Source organism: Musa acuminata, chromosome BXJ3-6, assembly GCF_036884655.1.
Source record: "Musa acuminata AAA Group cultivar baxijiao chromosome BXJ3-6, Cavendish_Baxijiao_AAA, whole genome shotgun sequence".
NCBI lineage: Eukaryota > Viridiplantae > Streptophyta > Magnoliopsida > Zingiberales > Musaceae > Musa > Musa acuminata.
This window is the reverse complement of record NC_088354.1, coordinates 38,275,755-38,296,844: the sequence shown is the minus strand read 5'-3', so window position 1 is coordinate 38,296,844 and position 21,090 is coordinate 38,275,755. Positions and strand designations below refer to the sequence as shown.

Genomic DNA, 21,090 nt, shown 5'->3' with positions numbered 1-21,090 from the left:
TAGCACCGCCAATGTATGCATTGTATGAATCGGTGGCTTTTGCTCCCCCCAAGTCGCTCTCACTTGCTTGGTTTCTTTCGTTGGATTCGTAACCAAAGTCGTGGATGTGGGACCCGAGCATTTGAGAGCATCGTTGGACCCTAATTTGGTTTCAGGCTCTAAGAAATCTGTCTCATCCGCCATTAATACGGGAATCCTATGTGAAGCGTAAAATTTCACATCGACGAGATCTGATCGCAGAGATGTGGTGCGATGGAGTGGACGAGAACAGAGACCATTCTTGCTCTACGAGTAGGAGTAGGGAAGAAGAAGAGATGGCGATGAGTTGGCGTCCCCACCCAATGCGAAAGATTGCCATGGATTTGTTGGCAGCAGTGACGCGATGATAGTTGCGAAAGGACGGAAGGAAGGATAGGACAGTCGCCACTGTTCTTGGGAGAGGTCGTACGGTATGAATGAAACAAATTTACATGTTTCCTCTCGGTTTCTCTTTCTTTCCGATTAATAATATGGTATCAAAGCCAAAAGATTATAGATGTAGAGAGGGTTAGAAGACTATAGATCTAAAGAGTTAGAATGTCAAAAATCCTAGAAAAGATACTTATGAAATCAAGTAACCAATTTTTGATTATTTTTCGTATTTATGGTGATAAGATAGAGGACGTTTGTATCAGAAAAAAAAAAAATTTATTTTGTTATCTTTTCTATTAAAGATTCTAAAGATATCGATGAATTTACTATTGATTAATTATAAATTATTTAGCAAAAAATGATTCAACAAGACAAAGAAGACGAAGAAGCCCTACAAGCGACAACCAATCAAAAAGGATATAACCGTAAAAAATAATGAATGGTAAAAACAAATATCATAAATCAAAAATAATAATAATAATAATACTATTGATTCTGAATGAAAAAAAGAAATAAGTATTCAATCAATCAAAATTCAAAGTCTGAAAATAAATCTTAGATTGAATGTTATAGATAGGTGTCACAATAGGATCATTATTATTTTGAATATCATACAAATTTAAAATATTTTTAAAAAATTAATTTTGTAGAGAAGAGAGAAGAGATCCCTCTTTTAATGGTGTGCTATAAATAAAAAAATAAAAAAAGGGACTCATAAAAGACTATGGTATTTATATTTGGATACAAGGTGTGTGAAGACAAGGTTATATTTCCTCAATTGGATAAATCCTTTCAAAGGACAATAAAGTTTGGAAATGATTCTACCATCTCACTTATATCTAAACTATTTCTAATGTTTCATTTGTTTCAAATTTGAAAATCAATTTACTTAGTATAGGACAGCTTCAAGAGAAGTGTTATGAGATCATTATTAAGGAAGGGGTTTATCAAATTCAAGATTTAAAGAGAGGAATTCATTGCTCAAGGCAACGTGACAGTGAACTGTATATTTTCTTTATATCTAAACAATATTTCTCACTCTTATTTATCTGCAAAATTAAAGAATATGACATGGTTATGATACTATCAATTTGGAAATTAAAATTTTAGTAGATTAACAACCTTATAAAAGAAAAACATGATAATTGGACTTTCATATTTTGATTGCCATCATGAGTTTCAGAAGATTATGTTGTTAGTAAATAATATAGCGAACAATTTTTCAAGGCAAAATCATCAAGAGCAAAAAAAAAAAAAATGTATTAAAGTTGGTCCACCTGACATTTGTGCTCATATAAATCTGACATTTAATGGAGGTAAAAGGTACCTTATTATTTTTATTGATGATTATAGTAAAAAAAATTAAGGTATATTTCTTGTAGGAAAAGTCTCAGGCATTTGTAGTGTTGAAGAACTACAAAGGATTTGTTGAAAAAAAAATTTCAAAGGACTATAATACTATATTAAACATGACTATCAATGTGATTATAAATGTTATAATTTCTTTCATATAATATAATATTGTTAGTCATTCCTAATGCTATACAAAATAACCTATATAATTTATCTCATCAAGATAATCTTATTATCCTATTTATATATATTTATATATATATATATATATATATATATGTGTGTGTGTGTATCTGTGTGTATGCATGTGTGATTATATATATATATATATATATATATATATATATATATATATATATATATATATATATATATGTGTGTGTGTGTGTATGTATAATTATAATATGTATCATATTCAATTATAATATGTATATATATAAATTTTAATTATATAAATAATAATATCAATTATAAGGTCTACTCAAATATGTATCATTGTATCTTTCATGGATTGCTTACGAACTCAATCATTAAAATATATATTTTTAAACACTTTAGACGGTAAGTCCTAAGTTAACGAATCAACAATCAATACAATCAAACTCAATTTCTTAATTGATATTAATTATTTTTATATTTTTTTTCTTTAATAATCAATGACTTTATACCATAATGTATAGAACTACGAGAGTACTTATTATTCTCAGAGAAAAAAATTATTGTAATATGTCACAAAGTATCTTCAGTGACTTAGCGATTGAGTTTGACTACACCAAGTCATAAGATAAAATTTTACAATCATAAAACTTGATTAGTGACATTAAAGGATGCCACAAAATCAACTTTTATTGTTAATAATGTAATAATATATGATTTTATATTCTTTTTAAATTATACATCCAACTAATATAAATATAAAATGTAAAATGGACTTCCAACTATCATGGTAATTTATAAATTAATATCTAAAAATATCATCATTTCAAGCTGGTCTAATTTTATATATGATAGTATATAATCATTCATTCCTTTTAAATATTTTATTATAATTTTTAGTCTTTTAGTATTTAATTTATGGGTAACTTTAATATCTACCTAATATTTGAACTATAAATTTGATATATAGTCTAATATATGCTTGAACATATAATAGACTTCCAACTATACATACATAAGATTTTTTTTTTATTTGATTCTTTTTAAAGTTATTTTAAAAAGCACATGCTTTAATTAATTTTTTTTATTTTTATCATTTACTAAATGATGTTATACACTAAATCTCTCTTCTTTATGAGACAATCTTAGTAATCTTTGAGATATATTCATAAATATCTCAATGCCAGTAACATACATATATTCATAAATATCTCAATATAAATAACATAAACTGTTTTATTCATATTGACAACCTTAAAATTCTTAATGAGAAATTTTTTGATTTAATACAATAAACTAATATCATTGTTTGCAAGCAAAATATTCGTATATAAGATCAATATAATAAACTTACTCATATTAGCATTTAGATATAAATATTGATTAATAGTATTTTTATTAAACCTAAAGGAAATAATAATGTTATGAAACTTTATATACCAAAATTTTTAAAGTCATAAATAGATTTTTTTTAATTTGTATATCAAATTTTATATTTATTTTATTTTCTCTATGAATCATTTAAGTTAATTCATTTAAAATTTTCTTATCCAGATTTTCAATCACAAAAGTTATTTTTATATCCATTTGATATAACTCAAAATCATATTACTACTAATGTCATGATGATTCTTGATGAGTTCAATTAAAAAATTAAAGAAATATCTCATTATGATCGATATATTTTTATAAATAAAATATTTAACTACAAGTCTGACTTTTATATCATTCGATATTACCTCTTAAATTATGTTTTATTTTAAAAATTTATTTATAATTAATTTTTTTATAGTTAGTAGGCAATTTGATGAGTTATCAGACATCATTTATTTCAACTCTTCTTTCATCACATCATATCACTTCTCATAATCGTTAATTTTCATAGCTTATGAAAACAATGATGGATCATTTATTTTCTATGGTATAATCTAATTCGTATAGATATATCGTATAAGAATAAAAAATTATAAGACTCTTTTCCCTTTGAAATCTTCTCAAAACTATTAGTTATCATCATTCTATGAGATCATTAGCGATAACATTAACATCATCTGAGAGTTAATCAATATTATTTTGTTATTTATCCGCATCAATTCTTTTAGTGATTTGAGGAACAATAATATCTTGAATATAAAATAATAAAGAAATATCAACTTATATCTCCTCAATATCAATATTAAATTTTAAGATTTTTACTATCACTGATTCATTATTTTATAGGAATCATTTATTATTAGATTCAACTATTCTCATATTATGATTATGACAATAAAATATATACCCTTATGATTTTTTTTGGATAAGTAATAAAATACCCAAAAATAATCCTTGAATATAATTTCTTTTCATATAAATCGAAGACTCTTTTCTTTGTAGAACAATCCTAAATATATAAATGTCTCAAGTTAAATTTCCTATTAATCAATAACTTAAAAGAAATTAATAAAATTGACTTATTAAGAACCTTGTTTAAGATATATAATCATCCTTAGAGCTTCTCCTCATATTGATTCAAGTAAAAAAAATAACTCATCATGCTCCTAACCATATCCATAAGAGTATAATTTTACCTTTCGATCTTATTATATTGTGGCATATTTGGTAAACTATAATGAGTATAAATATCATATTATTCTATGAATTTAGTAAAAGAATCATAATTATAATTAGGTTCATAACAATAATAAAATTTATCACTCCTGTTAGTCAAAAAATTAAAATATAATTTAAAATATCATGTAAATGAAAAAATATTTATTGTAATTCACATTCCATAAGACTCTGGGATTTAGTTATAAATAATATTCATCATTTTTTTTCTTCAATCTAATATTTATTGAAATGGTTAAATAATAATAAAATAACAACTAGAATAATTATTAAACATTAATTAGCATAATAAAAACCCAAATAATAACTATAATTATGGTGAAACATAGATCATACCTTTATAAAAATAAATAAATATTATTTCATAATTTCAAATATATGGATGTGAATAACCAAACAAATATGCATGAACAATAATTGAATTTTTAATTATCATATGTAAAATTTTATCAATACATCACATGAGAAAATTATAAAAAAATTATAATTTATATTTTTTAATTTCAAATGAAACCCTTAGACCAATCAACTCTATTTTATTAGGTAGATTCAGAATTAAGCTAAACATCAACCTAATTAAATTAGTCAAAAATTAAAGTTGATCAAAATAAAAAATAATTAAATTTTATTGCTTTGGATTTGATCAAAATTTGATTAATCAAATCTAAATGTAATCAAATAGTCAATTTTATAATTAAGAACACAAGTAAAATATTTTTAATTATTAAAGGGTAAAACTATAATTTTACATGGGATATATAATGAAAATATTTGATTTCTCAATGGCATAATTAAAAAAAATTAATATATATATTAGAATTATCTAATTTTTACGGGGTAAAAATATCTTTTTAGTTAAAAAAACTCTTGAACCTCTCTCGTAACTACTGCCACTGCTGCGTTCTACCTTACTCATGCATGTGGATCTCATCAACGATGTACTAGCCATTCGTGGCTTTCGTATAGCGTATGATGGTGTGACTGTTCTCACATGGTTAGCCGATGACATCATTGTCATCACGTCGTCCCACCATGTCATTCTATCACACCCACGTGCAACTGTGCATCGATTGGCGACCACTACGATTACTGTAGCGAGTAACTATCCTCATGAGTCTGCTGTGTAGCCATTGGGTATTATGGCCTTCGGCGTCTAGCAAACGGTATAACAGTGTTGCTGCAGCCACTAATTAAAATGTAACACCACAACCATTGCATGTAACTACATTACTATAATCGTTTGCGACCAACTTAGGTTGGTCATAGCAAGGATGTTGTGCATAAGCAGCCATGCATGCAATTACCATTAGCAATTGCATCCTAGACACTTTCACTGCATACAGCAACACTTATATGCAACTGCTAATGGTGATTGCATGCATGGCTGCTTATGCACAACATCCTTACTATGATCGACCTATATGCAACTGCTACCCAAGACTACACCAGTGATCATCGAAGGCCCTTGCCCTCAACAATGCTATTGATGATAGTCCATCGATCAAACATGACAAATCTCACATTGTCTGCAAATATGTGATAGGACAAATGATATAAGAAAGCAAATCAAAATCGAATAATACATTTTCACAAGGGAATAATGTTAATAAACAAATATAAGTATAAAATAAATATGAAATACTTTTATGATATAAAGTTTAATTTCAAACACATAGCTTTGGCACCCGATGAAAACATAAAAACTGTGATCAAGCTATTGTTATATGAAAAACTTCAATGCAAAAAACTGAAATCAAATAACAATAGATCAAATATATGATGCGTATATTTCAATATTATTCAAAAAACCTTTATCTGATCTATATAGATACATTGTCGTTGGATCTGAAAGCTAAAATGATATCGAGAACTAAACGATCGGTACGAGCGATAGATTAGAAACTAAGAGGAGGTAAAAGAAGATATATAATCTCTCAATAAAATCACATCACATCACAAATCATATTGTATCATATCCCTAAGAGGTCCTATCTATTTATTATAGGTGAGAGTAACGAGTATATAATAAGTAATTAAAAAAATTTCTCCCATCAAGATCATCTTGAATCATATCATAATCGGACTTTCACTAGTGACTATAATCATAATCCAATCAAATTTATAATTATATTACTTAATGAAAATGAGTCATATAATATAATAAATTTAAGTTCGATGGATTAGCCATTTAAGCTATTTTATCTTTTGTAAACATATTTAAAGAGACGAAACAAATTTATGTGTTTCCTCTCTATTTCTCTTTTTCACAATTAATAATAATATTATGTACGATGTAAAATATATCAAATAATGGTACACTCCTTAATTTGATCATAAATAGAAATTATCCTTCAATTGTTTCCTTTATACAACAAACGCTCGCCGAAAACTTTTTCTCCGTGTTTGTCAAAAGTCCCCAAGTGGGAGCAAAGTACCTATCATCCCAGTTTGAAGTGCATTGAAACCAGAGACATCGGAGTCGGGAGAGTTTTGCATCCCACGTGGTGGAGACGTGGCTTTCCTTTTGTTTCACAAGTTCCCATGGCTTTCCTTTAACCATGCGGGCTTCCCCTTTTATCTTCTTCCTCATCCTCCTGCTGAATCACTGCACAAAGATATGCTCCACTGATGAATAATTCATTAGATGTAATCATTGAGGTACCTCCGCCGTATGCTGCTATCATTAAATTAGTAGTTCATGCTATTATCATCTTTGCAGCTCAATAACAATAGTTAACTTTACAGCCTTGTTATTTGTGGCGTTAAAATCCGAGCATGAGAATAAACAATTGTGATCGGACTTTGGAAGGTGGTGAGAGCGAGTAGAGGCTGCAGCAGAAGCGCGCGCCATTCACAACATTACAACAGCAACCTGAGAGGGACTTCAATCGACTGGGGAATGCAAACAGCTGAGGGGCGATCTGTTCTGTGTCCTCTTTGCGTGTTGTTTACCGAAGGAATCCTCCTGTCTTTGCCGTCACAACATCGAGGCCTCACGTTTCCCTGCAATCACAGGGAACGCACGCTTTCCATTGGCTAAGCCGCAGAGCTCAACAGTGGCTTTCCAGCGACGACATCGACCGGTACCTCGATCAAGATACTGCTGATGTAGATATTAAACCCGGTCTAGACCGGCCAGAACTGGACTCGAATACCCTCATTTTTTTCTTATTTATTGTGAAATATATTTTAAATTTGTTGGAGGATATTTATTTTTTACTATGAGAAAGAACATATTATATTGATTATTCACTAATCCTAGCAACCACTATGAATACCAACAAAAACTTTATAGTACATTTCTACTGACCAAACCACTAAATAAAATATGGCATGAATGAGATGGATCTGGATCCAACTGTGAAACCATGTGGGCTTTGCTTCGAGTATCATCGAGCTTGTCTCACAATATTTCAGACCTTGGACTTGGATGTTGTCTCTTCTATGGCCGGAAGGGTTCGGACCTTTAAAGGACACAACGTTGATTTTTTGGCTGCGTCGAAAATAGTGAGAGCATATATATATATATATATATATGCTCTCACTATTTTCCAAAAAGAAAAATCATGAAGAAAAAGAAAAAGTTTCCATTGGGTCCAATCAGCCATCAATATTTGTGGGTCAGAAGAATTCTCCACGTGGACGCGCGTGACTGCTGGTGATGGGAGTGAGAGAAACAATGATGGCGGGGAATGGGATTCAAAAAAATGGAGGTGGCAAAAGCGACAAAAGCAAAGGAAAACGAGGGTCTACTTTTGCTGCACTGCGCTTTATTTCTCTTCGATACTCGCTAATTGTACGAGCTGTCCATGCGACCGGCAAAGAAGGCGAAGTGTCGGGTAAAGCCGCCACTACCGAATCGCAGGCGCAGTCACTCCCTGCCACTCTCAGTCCGCCACTTTCTTTCAAAACCAACCCCTCCCTACCAACCTTAAACTTGACCACTACCAACCTATAGCGGTGGAGGAGTCCATAAGACTCCCACGTTCGTTCCCCCGTAACCGCCACCTTCACTCCTCGCCAACTGCTGCTTGTTTCTGATTCGTTGGGAACCCATACTGGTGGCAGGAAAGACCGGCTTAACGATAGGGAAGATGGGATGGAGAAGAAATCAACATCATCAACAGCAGCAAGAACAAGAACGACGAAAGCAGGAGGAGAATAAGACGAAGAAGGCTAAGAAGAAGAAGAAGAAGAAGAAGAAGCTGACCTCGACTTCCTCGAGCTTTTCTTTCTCCAGCGTTCTTCCTTTCTCTTGGCTCGCTAAACTCAAGCCCAAGAGAAGAACCGCACCCGTTGTCGTGCCACCTGGCGCCGTCTTCACCCCTCCGTCTTCTCCTTCCCCGCCTGATCCCCAGCTCGATCCCCTCGCCTACTGCTCCGCCGCCCCCGGCCGCCTCTCCGTTGGGGAGGATGGCGGTGGCTCCCGACCGAGGATCACTCCCGCGGCGGCGCGCCAGCGGTCCGCCCGGCACCACTCGGTGGGCGATCTCGAGATCACCCTTGGCCACATCATCCCGTTCTCCCGGCGGTCCACGAGGCGGTGGGTCGAGTCGGACTCCGGGAGCGACGCGTCGGGGTGCGATCTCGGCCTCGGCCGGCGCCCCCCGCGGCCGCGGCGGAGCACGAGGACCACGGTGGTATATACTTCGGATCAGCGGGTCGACACCGATGGCAGGGATGGGCTCCCACGGCGATCGTTCGGCGGGAAGATCCAGCATAGAGCCAAGGTTAGGGTACGCTCGCCGCGCGCGGCAGCGGCAAAGGCGGAGGTGGAGAGGATAAAGGCGGCTGCGAGGAGGGCGGAGGGGAAGAGGAAGGGCTTGGAGAGGTTCGCGGTCGTGAAGTGCTCGCGCGACCCGCAGAGGGACTTCAGGGAGTCGATGGTGGAGATGATACGGCAGAAAGGGATCGGACGGCCGGAAGAGATGGAGAGCCTGCTCGCCTGCTACCTCTCGCTCAACTCCGACGAGCACCACGACGTCATCGTCAAAGTGTTCCGCCAGGTCTGGTTCGAGTTGAGCCAGAGTCCAATTGACGGCATTGATGGATCCAGTGACCAATGTTGATCATCTTGATCGCCTCTGCATTCTGATGACATCTAGACATCAATAAAGACACGTTTCCATTTTCCATGTTCTATGATATCCTATGACGGCATTGCCATTAATGTTTATTTTATTTACATTCCACCCTGTGAAAAGGGGCATTTCTGTAAATGTCGCATCCAAGTTATCGGGCATAAGCCTTGTGTACACAACAATGAAGCAAGCATCTATCAAGGATGACTTGTTATATAGCGATGGATTCCAGGATTAAGAGAAGATGTAGACTTCATCGTATCCTCTCCTGATACATGACACGCTTGTTAGCCTGCAAAAAATGAAAGGAAAAGAAAGAAAGAACAATTAGCAAACGAGCTGTCATCCTACCCAGCCTTCCCGCAGTAAGTGGGGCTATAATTGTATATGAGATTGTCCAGAACTTTCTCAGTGGGAGGTCTGTTTGAGGATTTTCGTGCCTCACTGCAAAAGAAAAAAAATCATGTCTGTTAATGCTTCCAGTAGATAATAAGAATTAGACAATAATAAAAATCTTAAGTCTCTATTATTTGAGTTTGATTATATTAATCTTTTATCGTTAAAAAATCATATGTTGAATTTAAAATATTTAAAATTTTCTTTATAATTTCTATTAAAATCTATTCTTGTATCTTTCTTTGTATCATAAACATTAATCAATCATGTATGTTAATGCTTCCAGTAGATAATAAGAATTAGACAATAATAAAAATCATAAGTCGCTATTATTTGAGTTTGATTATATTAATCTTTTATCGTTAAAAAATCATATGTTGAATTTAAATTATTTAAATTTTTCTTTATAATTTCTATTAAAATCTATCTTTCTTTGTATAATCAATATTAATCATTTTATCTCTTCTGACAATCAGAAATCTCCTAAACACATTAACATATATCTTAATCAATTTCCATAAACGATAAAAATCTCAATTATAAACATAAAAGGTTAATATTGGAGATGGATGACTCAATTTATGAGTAAAATAAAAGATCTCAGGATATGGTTTAGACTTCACATAAGTATGCATGCATTGCCAGTATTTGCTTTTAGCTGGAAGAACATAGTGCCAGAGTACCGTGAATAACTAAAGGTGAAGTATCAAACAGCTAGAGCAACCCAACGAAACAAGAATAACCAGGATTGGAAAAGCCGCAAAGGTTCACTTCCAACCTGATTAAGTAATTCGCGACATGTTGAGTTACTCGCACTGCATCCTCACTATGTGGTATCATTGATAATCCCCATTCAAAAGCATTTTTCTGCAGTATCCAAAAGAAAACTTTGACGTTAGCTAATTTGAGGATGCAGCTCTATACTTGTCCACAAAGGTGAAAAAAAGATTGAAATTATTATACTAGCACAGGTCAAGATTAAGAAGTGTGTAAAATATTGTTGTATAACTAGCAATTAGAATTTTCATGGACTATACCACCGCAGATGATGAAGGCTAGGGCATCAATCAGAGTTCCATTAGGCAAAAGTCAGCAGTAATATACTCGTAACTCTATGAGAACTCTGAGGGAGAAAAAACAGAATCAAGATTTAAAATGTGTTTGTCATTTCTGGCCAAACCTCTGTAGATTGTCTATCAGAACAATATGTTAAGCAGCAAGTGAACCAAAGGTCTCAAACATATCAAATAAGCAGTTAAAAATTAAGATAGGAACTGCTCCTGACAAGAGGAAAATTAACATGGTGATCAAAATTACCTCTGGATGCCACTGGAAGCCAGTCACAGGATAGTTATATGCTTGTGCGGTTGAAACATAATCCTGCACTAGATAAAAATAAAGTTAAACTTTGTATCAAACTAAGAATAGAATACGCCAAATCCATTATCCTTCCCAAACAAGAATATGCCGAATATGTTATCCTTATACCTTACCATTTTCATCCTTCGATGTTGTCAAAATCCTGAAAAAGCTTGAAAGCGCAACATTATCTTGCAACCTCTTAGGTGATAAACCATACTTCCAGTTATAGCAACAATTCAACAGAAAGAGGCAATGTTAGGCTGCAATACCAGAACATCAAGTAGTCCACATAACAGCTAACAGCAATTTTAAAATCATAAGGCCAGTAAGATTATCAAGAAGGATAAATTCAATTGGCACAAAAAGTGTGACCAGCTGAATTGTATGCGTCAGAACATTTCAAGAAGGTAATATTTAGAAATTTTTGATTCAAAATATGAAAAAAAATCTTAGAAGCAAAGATCCTTGAACAAGAAAAGAATAAGGTCGAGAAATAAAGAAGAACGATCTTTATTGCATATGAATGTAGAAGGATATGAAGCTTGTCGGAAAATGGCTATAAGGATTTCACATACAAGTTTAACCAATCTTACTTTATGATTTTGCATGGCAAGACATTCTGTGCTTAACTTCCATAATAATTCAAGTGGGAATCTGCAGAACCAAAGTTTGGCAATCATGATCATGCATATAATTCTATATAGGAATTACTATTTTATTAAAGCTATAAACTAGATAATGCAGATAACTGAGCCCACATGCATTATTTTACAATAGATTTTGTCCAGGCTGTCATGATTATCTCAGTATGTTTTCTGCATCCACTAACTAGTTGCTGAACACTGATAGATAATTAATAGATCATGCAGCTGAGGAATATGATTGTAGACATAAAATCTTGCTAGCACAAATGAGAGGGGTCCTTTCAGTCATCCTCCTTCCTCACAGTGAGGCCGTCATACAAATAAATACCTGTTTCTATAGACTGATACATGTTTTCCTCGGTTGATTGGATCCTAACATAATCATGGCCTCTTCTATTTTCAAAGAAACTAACTGATGCCTTTATTTGAACATGTAAAGACAACTTTCTTATTACCTTTTCTCATCCTTTTTTATCTCCAATATATAGTAGCCTAAAGATTTCAATGTTTAAATGTCTCTCCGTTCCCAATAACATGAACCCAAACCTAATTATCTTATTGTATACTTTTTTCCCATTAGGTTTTATTTATTTTCATTGCAATCACTTCAGTTAACTCCAAAGCACAATGTGATAACTGAAGAAAGACTTAGAAGTGGACAAAACACGATGTCAGAAAAAAAAAATCAAAATAATTGTCTAAGAGAAGTAGCAGAAGAAACCAATATCACAGTTGTTCTGAATCCACCACTAATTTTCTAAAGCAGTTTTTTAATTCAATTATGCATAAAACTAAGGGTAAAAAATTCTGTCTACTTCAATAATGGAAGCCTGTAAATGCAACACTTTTTATTCATAATATGTGAATATTATTTACAATGTAATCGTCATTTGCAACTAACTGAATGATCACAAAAAACAAGAGTGAGCTTTTATTTAAAGACATCTTTTTAAGTTCTTTTCAACAAAACTAGGAGCTTATGCAGACTCTTGTGATAGATAAATTCCATCAGATTCCTTTCACAAATAATTGAAGAAAAGGAAGAAATTCTTGATCACTCATTTCAAGGTTCATTTAGTACTGGTATATACTATCATGACGTTATTAGATGATCAACTATAAATAATTCTCTTGGGCAAATAAAACAAGAATTATTGCAAAAGAGCACCTGCACAAGTTTGACAAATGAATTGGATGGACATTATGCCGGAAGTTAACAAACCGCCCCTTGGAAAAGCAAAAAGAAAGAAACAATTGCAATTACCTCTCAAAAACAGACCCTTTAATTTCTGCATAATCTGGAAAATAAAGAGTGGACGCTTGATTCTCTCCTTTAAATCTCTCACATATATCGCAGTCCTATGATCATAAAAAAAAGTAATGGCGCGTTCAAAACACGGGAAAAATGGTTAATAGATTAAACTGGAAGATAATGCATGTGTCTTCGATAAGAGCATCCACACATTGCAATATTAAAATCTCTACCTACAGGTTTATATGCATCGCAATTTCAAAGGGCTGATTCTTAATACGATGAAGGTTATCACTTAAAATTAAGCAAACAGTTTGAATTAACATAAAACATTCGAAATAGATACGTTTGTAATATTTATGCCGAAACAAAAAAGAAGAGGGACTTACGTTGCTTATAATCATGCTTACAAGCTCAAACCCTAAACAAATTGCAAACAGGGGAAAATGGTCCCCTGCGTCATTTCTCTCCAAAGTTACCTGTCACAGCCAAGTGAAAAGTATTGTTACCCAAAGAACAATATCATCCTTTATCCAGAAGGGCATAAAACGGGTATGACGATTGTGCATCAGGGAAATCTCGAATTTTCATCTGTTTTGAATATATTTGAGCCAATCGCCATCAAGATAGCAGCATATTTCAGATTAGCAAGAATACCTGAAACAGTTTCGTTATGGTCTCAAAGTACAATCCCTTCTTAGCCCATCCGCCGGTGAATAATACGCCATTAACCAAACTCAACTTCTGCAGCCACAAAAGGAGTAAATTGGGTCACTTGAACTCTTAGATTATCAAGATTCAACAATCTTAGCGATGTTTCCTTCACTACCAGCTAACCCTAAGTTTCTTCGACTGAGAAACTGAGTTAGGAAGAAGGAAAGAGAGAAGGAACGGTCCTACGTCCAGGAGGGTCTCCTCGGGCTCGTTATATATGAGAGGGATGACCCGGGCCCCCGCGGACTCGACGAACTTGACGTAGGAGGCCGGGATGTTGGATGCGCTAGTGACATTGCTGAGCCGGCCGGAGGCGCCGTCCCCCGGGTGGGTCACGATCCCGATTACCGGAAGGTAGTAGAGGGAGGGGTCCGTCGACGGGCAGCTCGACGCCTCCCCGGCGTAATCAAAGAACTCGGCCTCCTCTCCCCACCTGCCTCGGAGAAGGACGGAACCGCCCATGGTTTCTCCGTAGCACGAGATGGAGGTGATGAAAGAGGCGATGAGGATGAGAAGAAGGACGCATAGGGAATTCCACCGCCCTGAGGTCATCTGTGGCGAAGCGTTAAGGTGAGAGAGGAGACGCGAGGACCAAAATCGAATTTAACCGATTTTAACGAGTAAAATCACCTTTTTCTGTGTTACTCGTTCATGTACCTTTCTTCAAGATGAAGCAAATTGTGGGATCCACAACGCTTAATCCACTCGCAACACGTACAGAGTTCTTGGGTACTCGTTGAAACGGAATCCAAAGCCTTCTTTTGTTCTTTTGATGCATAAGACTAAAACCAGTGCCAATTTCCCGCGGTCATGTTACGCACACGCACACCGTGGATAACCGAACACTCCAACTTAGGTGATATTTTTTGGGGTACTCCGTCATCGTGGACCCTTATCCAATGGCTCAAAAGTTGCCACGACAACCGCGCAGCTAATGCCCGTGTATGATGGCATGTACTCACTTTCCTGCGCAAAAGAAATCTACCCCGTTCTGCTGGTGGTTCGAACTCTGCCCCATGTGGTATATCCAATCATCATTCTAGTACGTGTGGAGGTGAAACACGTACGGGTAAGAATAAAATCATTGCTCAAAGATATTTATATATCAGGGCGAAAGGTGAAACGTGGCAGAATTATACCACGGAGATTGACTGTTTGGTGTTTGAAGTGTGCGTGGGATCACACTTTCCATGAATAGATTACTTTGCCGGCCCTCAACCGCCCACCCAACAGTGTTACCTGCGTACCGCTAATGCGTGCGTGTCGTGCAGATGAAGCCAAGCTTTCTGGGTCCCAGTCCCACGACTTTATTCGACGAATGCAACCTATTGACGTGTCGATCGTGGCCCACCAACATAACATTTTCTCACAGCGAATATATATATATATATATATAACGTATAAATAAATAAATAATAATTGATAAATCCAAACCCAAAAATTGGTTGTGATGCTGATATTTCATGCTTTACATGTATTGATACACCTTAATTGAGATGCATTCTTCACAGGTCTTGCAATTAAGGTGGTTGGGTGGCCGATGACGTATTTGGTAGGTAGATAAGATCATGAGTGGTTCATCCATTAGCATACTGACACCTAATACCATCACCTGGCCTCTCTTTAAATGACCTATGCAGTGTCCCTTTCTATTTATTTTGATTCGCATTTTTTTGTGGTTTTTGCTTATAAATAAATGGTGTGGCAATCAGCCAATTAGGGGACATGATTGATGATGATCTTGTGGTCTACTTTTGTTGACATCCTCCCTATTCACAACCCCACCAACTTATTATTATGCCGATTAGAGCTCCGCTTAATTGATTAGTAAATGATTCCATTCAAAGTTAGCTACTTTTTCGCAAAAGTTTCTTTTTTTTTTAGGATGGATTTAATATTCTTCCAAGCAAGATAAGTGAGGATGGTTCCCTTTGATTTAATTAAGGTTAATCTTTAGCAAAGTCTTATGATCGAATCTTATCTTCATTTATGTTTCATAAAATAAAATAACTGAAATTTATGGACACATTATAGTAATTCGATACAGACCAAAGATCATCTCACAAACAAATGATCTGCACAAGACAATACATTTCCAACACAGGTATTCTTCAACCATGACCAGCTCACAGGTGTATGACTCAATGTGGAACACACAATTACAATCAATTATCACCACATAGAACAGAGTCTTGCACCATGCAAACTGCATCATGCAGCAATCACTATGGCTCCCATCATTATGATGACTATAACAACTCAACTAATTAACATTTATTTAACTTTGGTATCTATCCCCAAAAAAAGGAAAGTCTGATTCCAAGACTGATAAGCATTTTTGGATGCTTTATAAAATGTGAGTGGAAGCAACAGGGAGAACTAGCAAGCAGAATGCCCATTTGGAATAAGCAAAACAAGGCCAAGTGACTAGAACAATCTTTCCCTCTCTGGCGCCGGCAAGCGATGAAGATTGCATTATGCTTTCGTGATGCTGTACTCCTGCAATGTGGGGAAATCCTTATCTGCAAACTGAGTCAAGTCAAGAATTTGATTAATAAGCATGAGAACTCTTGTTATCGTGTATCATCTAAAAAGACTAATTGTAGAACCACTGGAAAAAATAATAGTTTCAAAGATTTTAACCAGGTCAGTTCTTTTTTCTTTTTATTTTAAGAAGGGTTACCTATATCAGGTAATCGACACGAACAATTCAATGGCACTTCGCAGTAGGAGACAAGAGCATCCTTTGCTATATCTGGTTCTGTAGCCGAGTGAAAAATCAAACAAGCTGGGGCTCCCCCACACAAAGACACTCTTGAGAACACCCTGGACTCTGCAGAACAGACAGTACTATACACACAAATAAAGGACTGCATGTAATACATATTCGGTTTATAAGATGAAAAGTTAGCATACTATACATTTCAGTTGAAACTAAATTTCATCATATAGCAGTTGTCATATTGAAGAAACTAAAAGGAGACAGCTTTCGGTTGTTAAAGGTGATTGTCGTATATATAGAATGATTTCTTTACAATCATAGCAGATGTACGAAGTCTAACACAGTTGACTATAATGAAACTTTGTTGAATGATTCAATAAAGTTACACATGGGGACCATAGGCACACGTTAATTATGTAAAACATACACAGGACGGAACATATATGGATTCAGTTGATCGATAGGATTGAGTCAAAAGATGAGGGGGCATCGCCTAAAGTCTGGCATGATACGGAATGCTACTTTTGACTTGATACCACCATCCATAAGATGAAAGAATTATTACTAAGAAAACTACTAATTACTTCTAACCAGGGACGAAAAATAAAAGGAATGAACCGACAACATAACAAGTTTATCATACATGACCACCGTAAGTTATGTCGCACTATCAGATCACATATAGGTTGTAACACATTAAAAACTAAAGAAAAGAGATACAAACATCAAGTTTAATCTGCTGAAGTGAGATTTTCCATCTTTCCTGCAAGGTGATCAACATTTTTCCTGTCGCACCATGTGTTTCCTCGCTCTCCCATCTCTCCTTGACTTTGTTTGTCATCTAAATCTCTTCTTTTTGACTGGACTTCCTTTGTCTCAGAAGAACCTGGGATCTCCGTAAGAAACTGTTCCCAGAACACATCATTTGCCCCTGTCTGTGCCACAGTTCCGGTAGTTTGACCTCTTGACGAATCAATATCTATGGCAGCAGGTGCTAAATTCATGTCTATCTTAGAAACCTTGCTTTGTGAATCTGTTTGTATTTCGGTTGCAGGAATAACAGACGTTTCTGCATCACTAGTGGATTCTGCTACCTCTGGAGATGAATGAATATCTCCCGGGCAAGGTGAAGGAGGATGCAGTTTAGGAAACAGCAATTGCAGATTCACATCAGTCTCCCCGGATGATGCATTCATCTCATCAAGAATCACATTAGAGGGCAGGCATGGCACGATACTATCATAGCAGACATCGTCACCAGAAGCTTGACTAACACTTTTGAAGAAATTTTCCAATGAATTCAACGATGATTCCATCTTCTCAAATGGCTCCATGTCGAGTGCATACATAGGAAGAATGTCAGACTTTTCTCTTGCAACAGGCTGAAAAGACGCGATTTGGTTATCTTCCATTATAGCATCCTCACCTAGAAAATCGATCTTTGGCAATCTCCTTTTCTTGCTACGAAGATCAGAGAATTGTACAATGTTAGAAAGGAACCCGGGTTTCTGTATGATTTGTGCCAAGAAGTCCATGAGGCTTCTCTGTCGGTTTTCCAAAACCTGCAATCTATCCTCTAAGGACTGCATTTGGTGCTCCATTCCATGCCGCTGCTGTGTCTGCTTCTGAAACTCACTCAATAGTGTACCCTTTTTTTGCTTAAGCCTCTCAATTTCCTCTTCAAGCTCCTGTCTTTCAGCTTCCGAAGTGTTGCCTTGGTTGTGCAGCGAATGGCTATGCACCGGCTTGCGTCTGTAAATGTTTTGTAAGAGGTGCCTTTGTCCTCGTATGAAATCGTCATTTGTGAACTCCCATTGATCAGGGTCTGTTTTTCTGAAACCCTGTAATAACAAAATCATTTTAATCTCCAAAACATCGTAACAACACTACGGCCAAAAAAAATCATAATAATCTCAGCCATGTTTGATGATGTACTTGTGGTGGAACGTATAAAGACATGACCGCTACAAACTTAAGGCTCGCAAAAAGAAAACAATTAACTCTATAATAAATCAATACATACGAAAACTTAAACATTCAGAAAAGTGTAAAATAGTCCACAAGCAATCAACTCATTTCCGACCTATAAAAGCAAAAAAAATTCAATACTTGAACAAATCATTCGTACGATCTCTCTTCCTGTTCGAAGAACATAATTGAAGATTCAACAATTGTGTATGAAAATTTTGATCAAGAAGAGAATTCCATCATATGAGTGAGTGGATTTATGTCATTCTTCTGACCAGATAAATCGTACAGACACAACAGGCAACATAAAGTAGGTCAATCGAGATGAACTAATTAACCAAGCATAATATGTGACACAGTTTCCAATCCAAGAAATTACTCATGTCCGTTAAAAAGAAGTAGTCTTCTATTGGGATTGTTCCACTTACATAAGTGTTGAGCTGCCTGACGAAGCTGGAGAAATTGTTGTGCTTAAAATACTTGGGGAGCAAATCCCTAGCAAACTCCGGCGGATTCCACACGACGAAGCTCGTGTTAGAGGGGCTCCATGAAACGATGGAGTTCGTCGACGGGTCGTCCACCATCTCGTACGTCTTCGTGAGGAACGGGGGAGGGGAATTCGAGCTCCCCCGAGAGCCTTCCATCCCTATCAGCCAAACACCACCACCAGATCGGGAAGTCAAAGCATCCTTGCCCCTTCAAGATTAGGGCAAATAGCATCCTTCCATCGAAAGATCAACCAAGAAACCACCTCCTCATCCACAACCTCGATCGATCCGCTCCATTTTCAAATGAGCCACGAAGTCCCCATCTGACCGAGAGGCCGAAAGAAACCTCGTGGTTTCAACTTTCAAGATCAAACACCCAAAAGGAACAACCTTTACACCAGAACCGATCGCCAATCAGGCGACGCCTTCGAGTAATCCGCGCAAAGGTCCGACCTTTACGCCGAGGAAGATTAAAAGGAAGCAAGAAAGCGAGAAAGAAACAGGGAAAACACCTACGAGCTTAAAAGGAACCAACCTTTCCTCCTCTTCCTCTCGCTCGTGCTTCTTCGGATGGCCAAAACCAATTTTTGATGCGAGAAACCGAACTCTTCGATGCTATTCTGGAAGGGTTCAATGGCGATGTGGTGTGTACGAGTCGGAATCGTCGGAATTTTCCAGAAGAAGAAGCAAGCAATAATAAGAACAAGTCTGACCCTCCCTGGAAATGAATCCTTCTTTTCCTTTTTCTCTCGATCTTTTTCTATAATAACTTTGCACCTCTCTCTCTCTCTCTCTCTCTCTCTCTCTTCACAGTACAATGATATGTGAAATGAGCTTTTCCTCTGTCCAATTGTTGATAATGAATAGCTGCGGTGAGCTCTGCAAACAAATTTTAGTTCCTGTCATTTAGAAAACTGAAGTCAACAAAGAAGATATAATTTGATTTATATTTTTTAATATTTTTCATACGATAAACTTCAAAATATGTATTTTTAAATATGACTATAATACATTTGAATATATAATTCTTTTTTAATCCAAAGTGGATCAAAAAAAAAAAAGAGATGAATATATAATTCATATTATTTTGTAATATTTTTCATACGATAAACGAAGATCAGTAAATCGTTTCATAATGCCAAATGCCAAAGAATTTTGAACTTTGAACCATTAAGAACTTCTGTCGATCGATTAATCTGCCAATTCAAGGCGATCGATCAACCAGTCCAGTCCCGACACCAACTCGTCAATGGCACCAGCGAAGTGTTTGATGGTATGTCTCTGACGGAAACGGTGGTGGGTGGGAAAGCATTTTCTAAGCTTCTCACCTTCCCAACGGTGGTAGAAGAGAAACTCGAGAGATCATCACAACAACCACCCCGTTGATCTCTCCAAGTGCAGCGAGGTGCGCCTGCCTTTGTGTGGGTGGGTTGTTGATGCGGTGGAATGCACCAGAAAAGGAAGCACCATGGCGGAAGTCTTCCTTTCCTCCTCCTCCTCCTCCTCCGCCTCCTCGCTTCTTTGTCAAAGGCAACGCGATTAGGTCGAGGAGAGCTGAGATAGTGCTGCAGGCAGCTCAAGCTGATCGATGAATGATGACAGAGATGAGAAAGCGGTGGAAGAAACGTGATGCTGCCGCACGCTAATTGGAAATGTAAGTAGCTGATCGATGTAAGATGTCACAGCCAAACTCATCTTCGAGTCTAATAATCCAATTACTTGTTCGTTTGTCGGTGACTGTAATGGTTCCGATCAAAAGAATAGTCTCCGCGGGTCAGATTATGCATGAAAATATCACACCCACACAAACAAAATATACATTAGAGAAAAGCCAACATATGAATAAAAAGGAATTCTCTTGAAATCTCCGGCTGTCGCCTTACAAATGGATCACTGGGTGATAAGGTGGGTCCCCAAATGCTTCGAGGAGGAA

The 21,090-nt window shown here is 36.0% G+C and overlaps 3 protein-coding genes across 9 annotated transcripts; 1 reads left to right on the top strand and 2 right to left on the bottom strand.

The window, feature by feature from the left end:
• Window positions 1–8,280: 8,280 nt before the first annotated feature.
• LOC103989606 (transcription repressor OFP1-like) lies at window positions 8,281–9,665 on the top strand. Its single transcript, XM_009408498.3, has one exon. The coding sequence runs from the start codon at window positions 8,625–8,627 to the stop codon at window positions 9,597–9,599; it is 975 nt and encodes a 324-aa protein (XP_009406773.2). The 5' UTR covers window positions 8,281–8,624; the 3' UTR covers window positions 9,600–9,665.
• A 25-nt stretch (window positions 9,666–9,690) lies between these two features.
• LOC135581408 (gamma-glutamyl hydrolase 2-like) lies at window positions 9,691–14,579 on the bottom strand. Of its 4 annotated transcripts, none has more exons than XM_065156865.1 (10): window positions 14,103–14,577; window positions 13,923–14,009; window positions 13,655–13,744; window positions 13,278–13,372; window positions 11,963–12,023; window positions 11,496–11,585; window positions 11,325–11,387; window positions 10,786–10,874; window positions 9,963–10,055; window positions 9,691–9,879 (listed from the first exon to the last, which is right to left on the bottom strand). In XM_065156865.1, exons 1-10 carry the CDS (start codon window positions 14,529–14,531, stop codon window positions 9,846–9,848), a joined length of 1,131 nt encoding a protein of 376 aa, XP_065012937.1. In that variant the 5' UTR covers window positions 14,532–14,577; the 3' UTR covers window positions 9,691–9,845. The 4 variants fall into 4 exon arrangements, with proteins under 4 accessions (XP_065012937.1, XP_065012938.1, XP_065012939.1 ...); XM_065156866.1 differs by having other exon boundaries at window positions 14,166–14,575; XM_065156867.1 differs by lacking the exons at window positions 9,691–9,879; window positions 9,963–10,055; window positions 10,786–10,874 and adding an exon at window positions 11,045–11,130 and having other exon boundaries at window positions 14,103–14,579.
• A 1,547-nt stretch (window positions 14,580–16,126) lies between these two features.
• LOC135581407 (heat stress transcription factor A-4b-like) lies at window positions 16,127–20,839 on the bottom strand. 4 transcript variants are annotated; one of them, XR_010497260.1, is made up of 5 exons: window positions 19,693–19,948; window positions 19,098–19,610; window positions 17,426–18,542; window positions 16,663–16,829; window positions 16,127–16,508 (listed from the first exon to the last, which is right to left on the bottom strand). XR_010497260.1 is itself a non-coding variant. In XM_065154601.1 (4 exons), exons 3-4 carry the CDS (start codon window positions 19,311–19,313, stop codon window positions 17,433–17,435), a joined length of 1,326 nt encoding a protein of 441 aa, XP_065010673.1. In that variant the 5' UTR covers window positions 19,314–19,610; window positions 19,693–20,036; window positions 20,486–20,839; the 3' UTR covers window positions 17,306–17,432. The 4 variants fall into 4 exon arrangements, 2 of the variants coding, with proteins under 2 accessions (XP_065010673.1, XP_065010674.1); XR_010497261.1 differs by having other exon boundaries at window positions 16,663–16,812; XM_065154601.1 differs by lacking the exons at window positions 16,127–16,508; window positions 16,663–16,829 and adding an exon at window positions 20,486–20,839 and having other exon boundaries at window positions 17,306–18,542; window positions 19,693–20,036.
• Window positions 20,840–21,090: the final 251 nt, after the last annotated feature.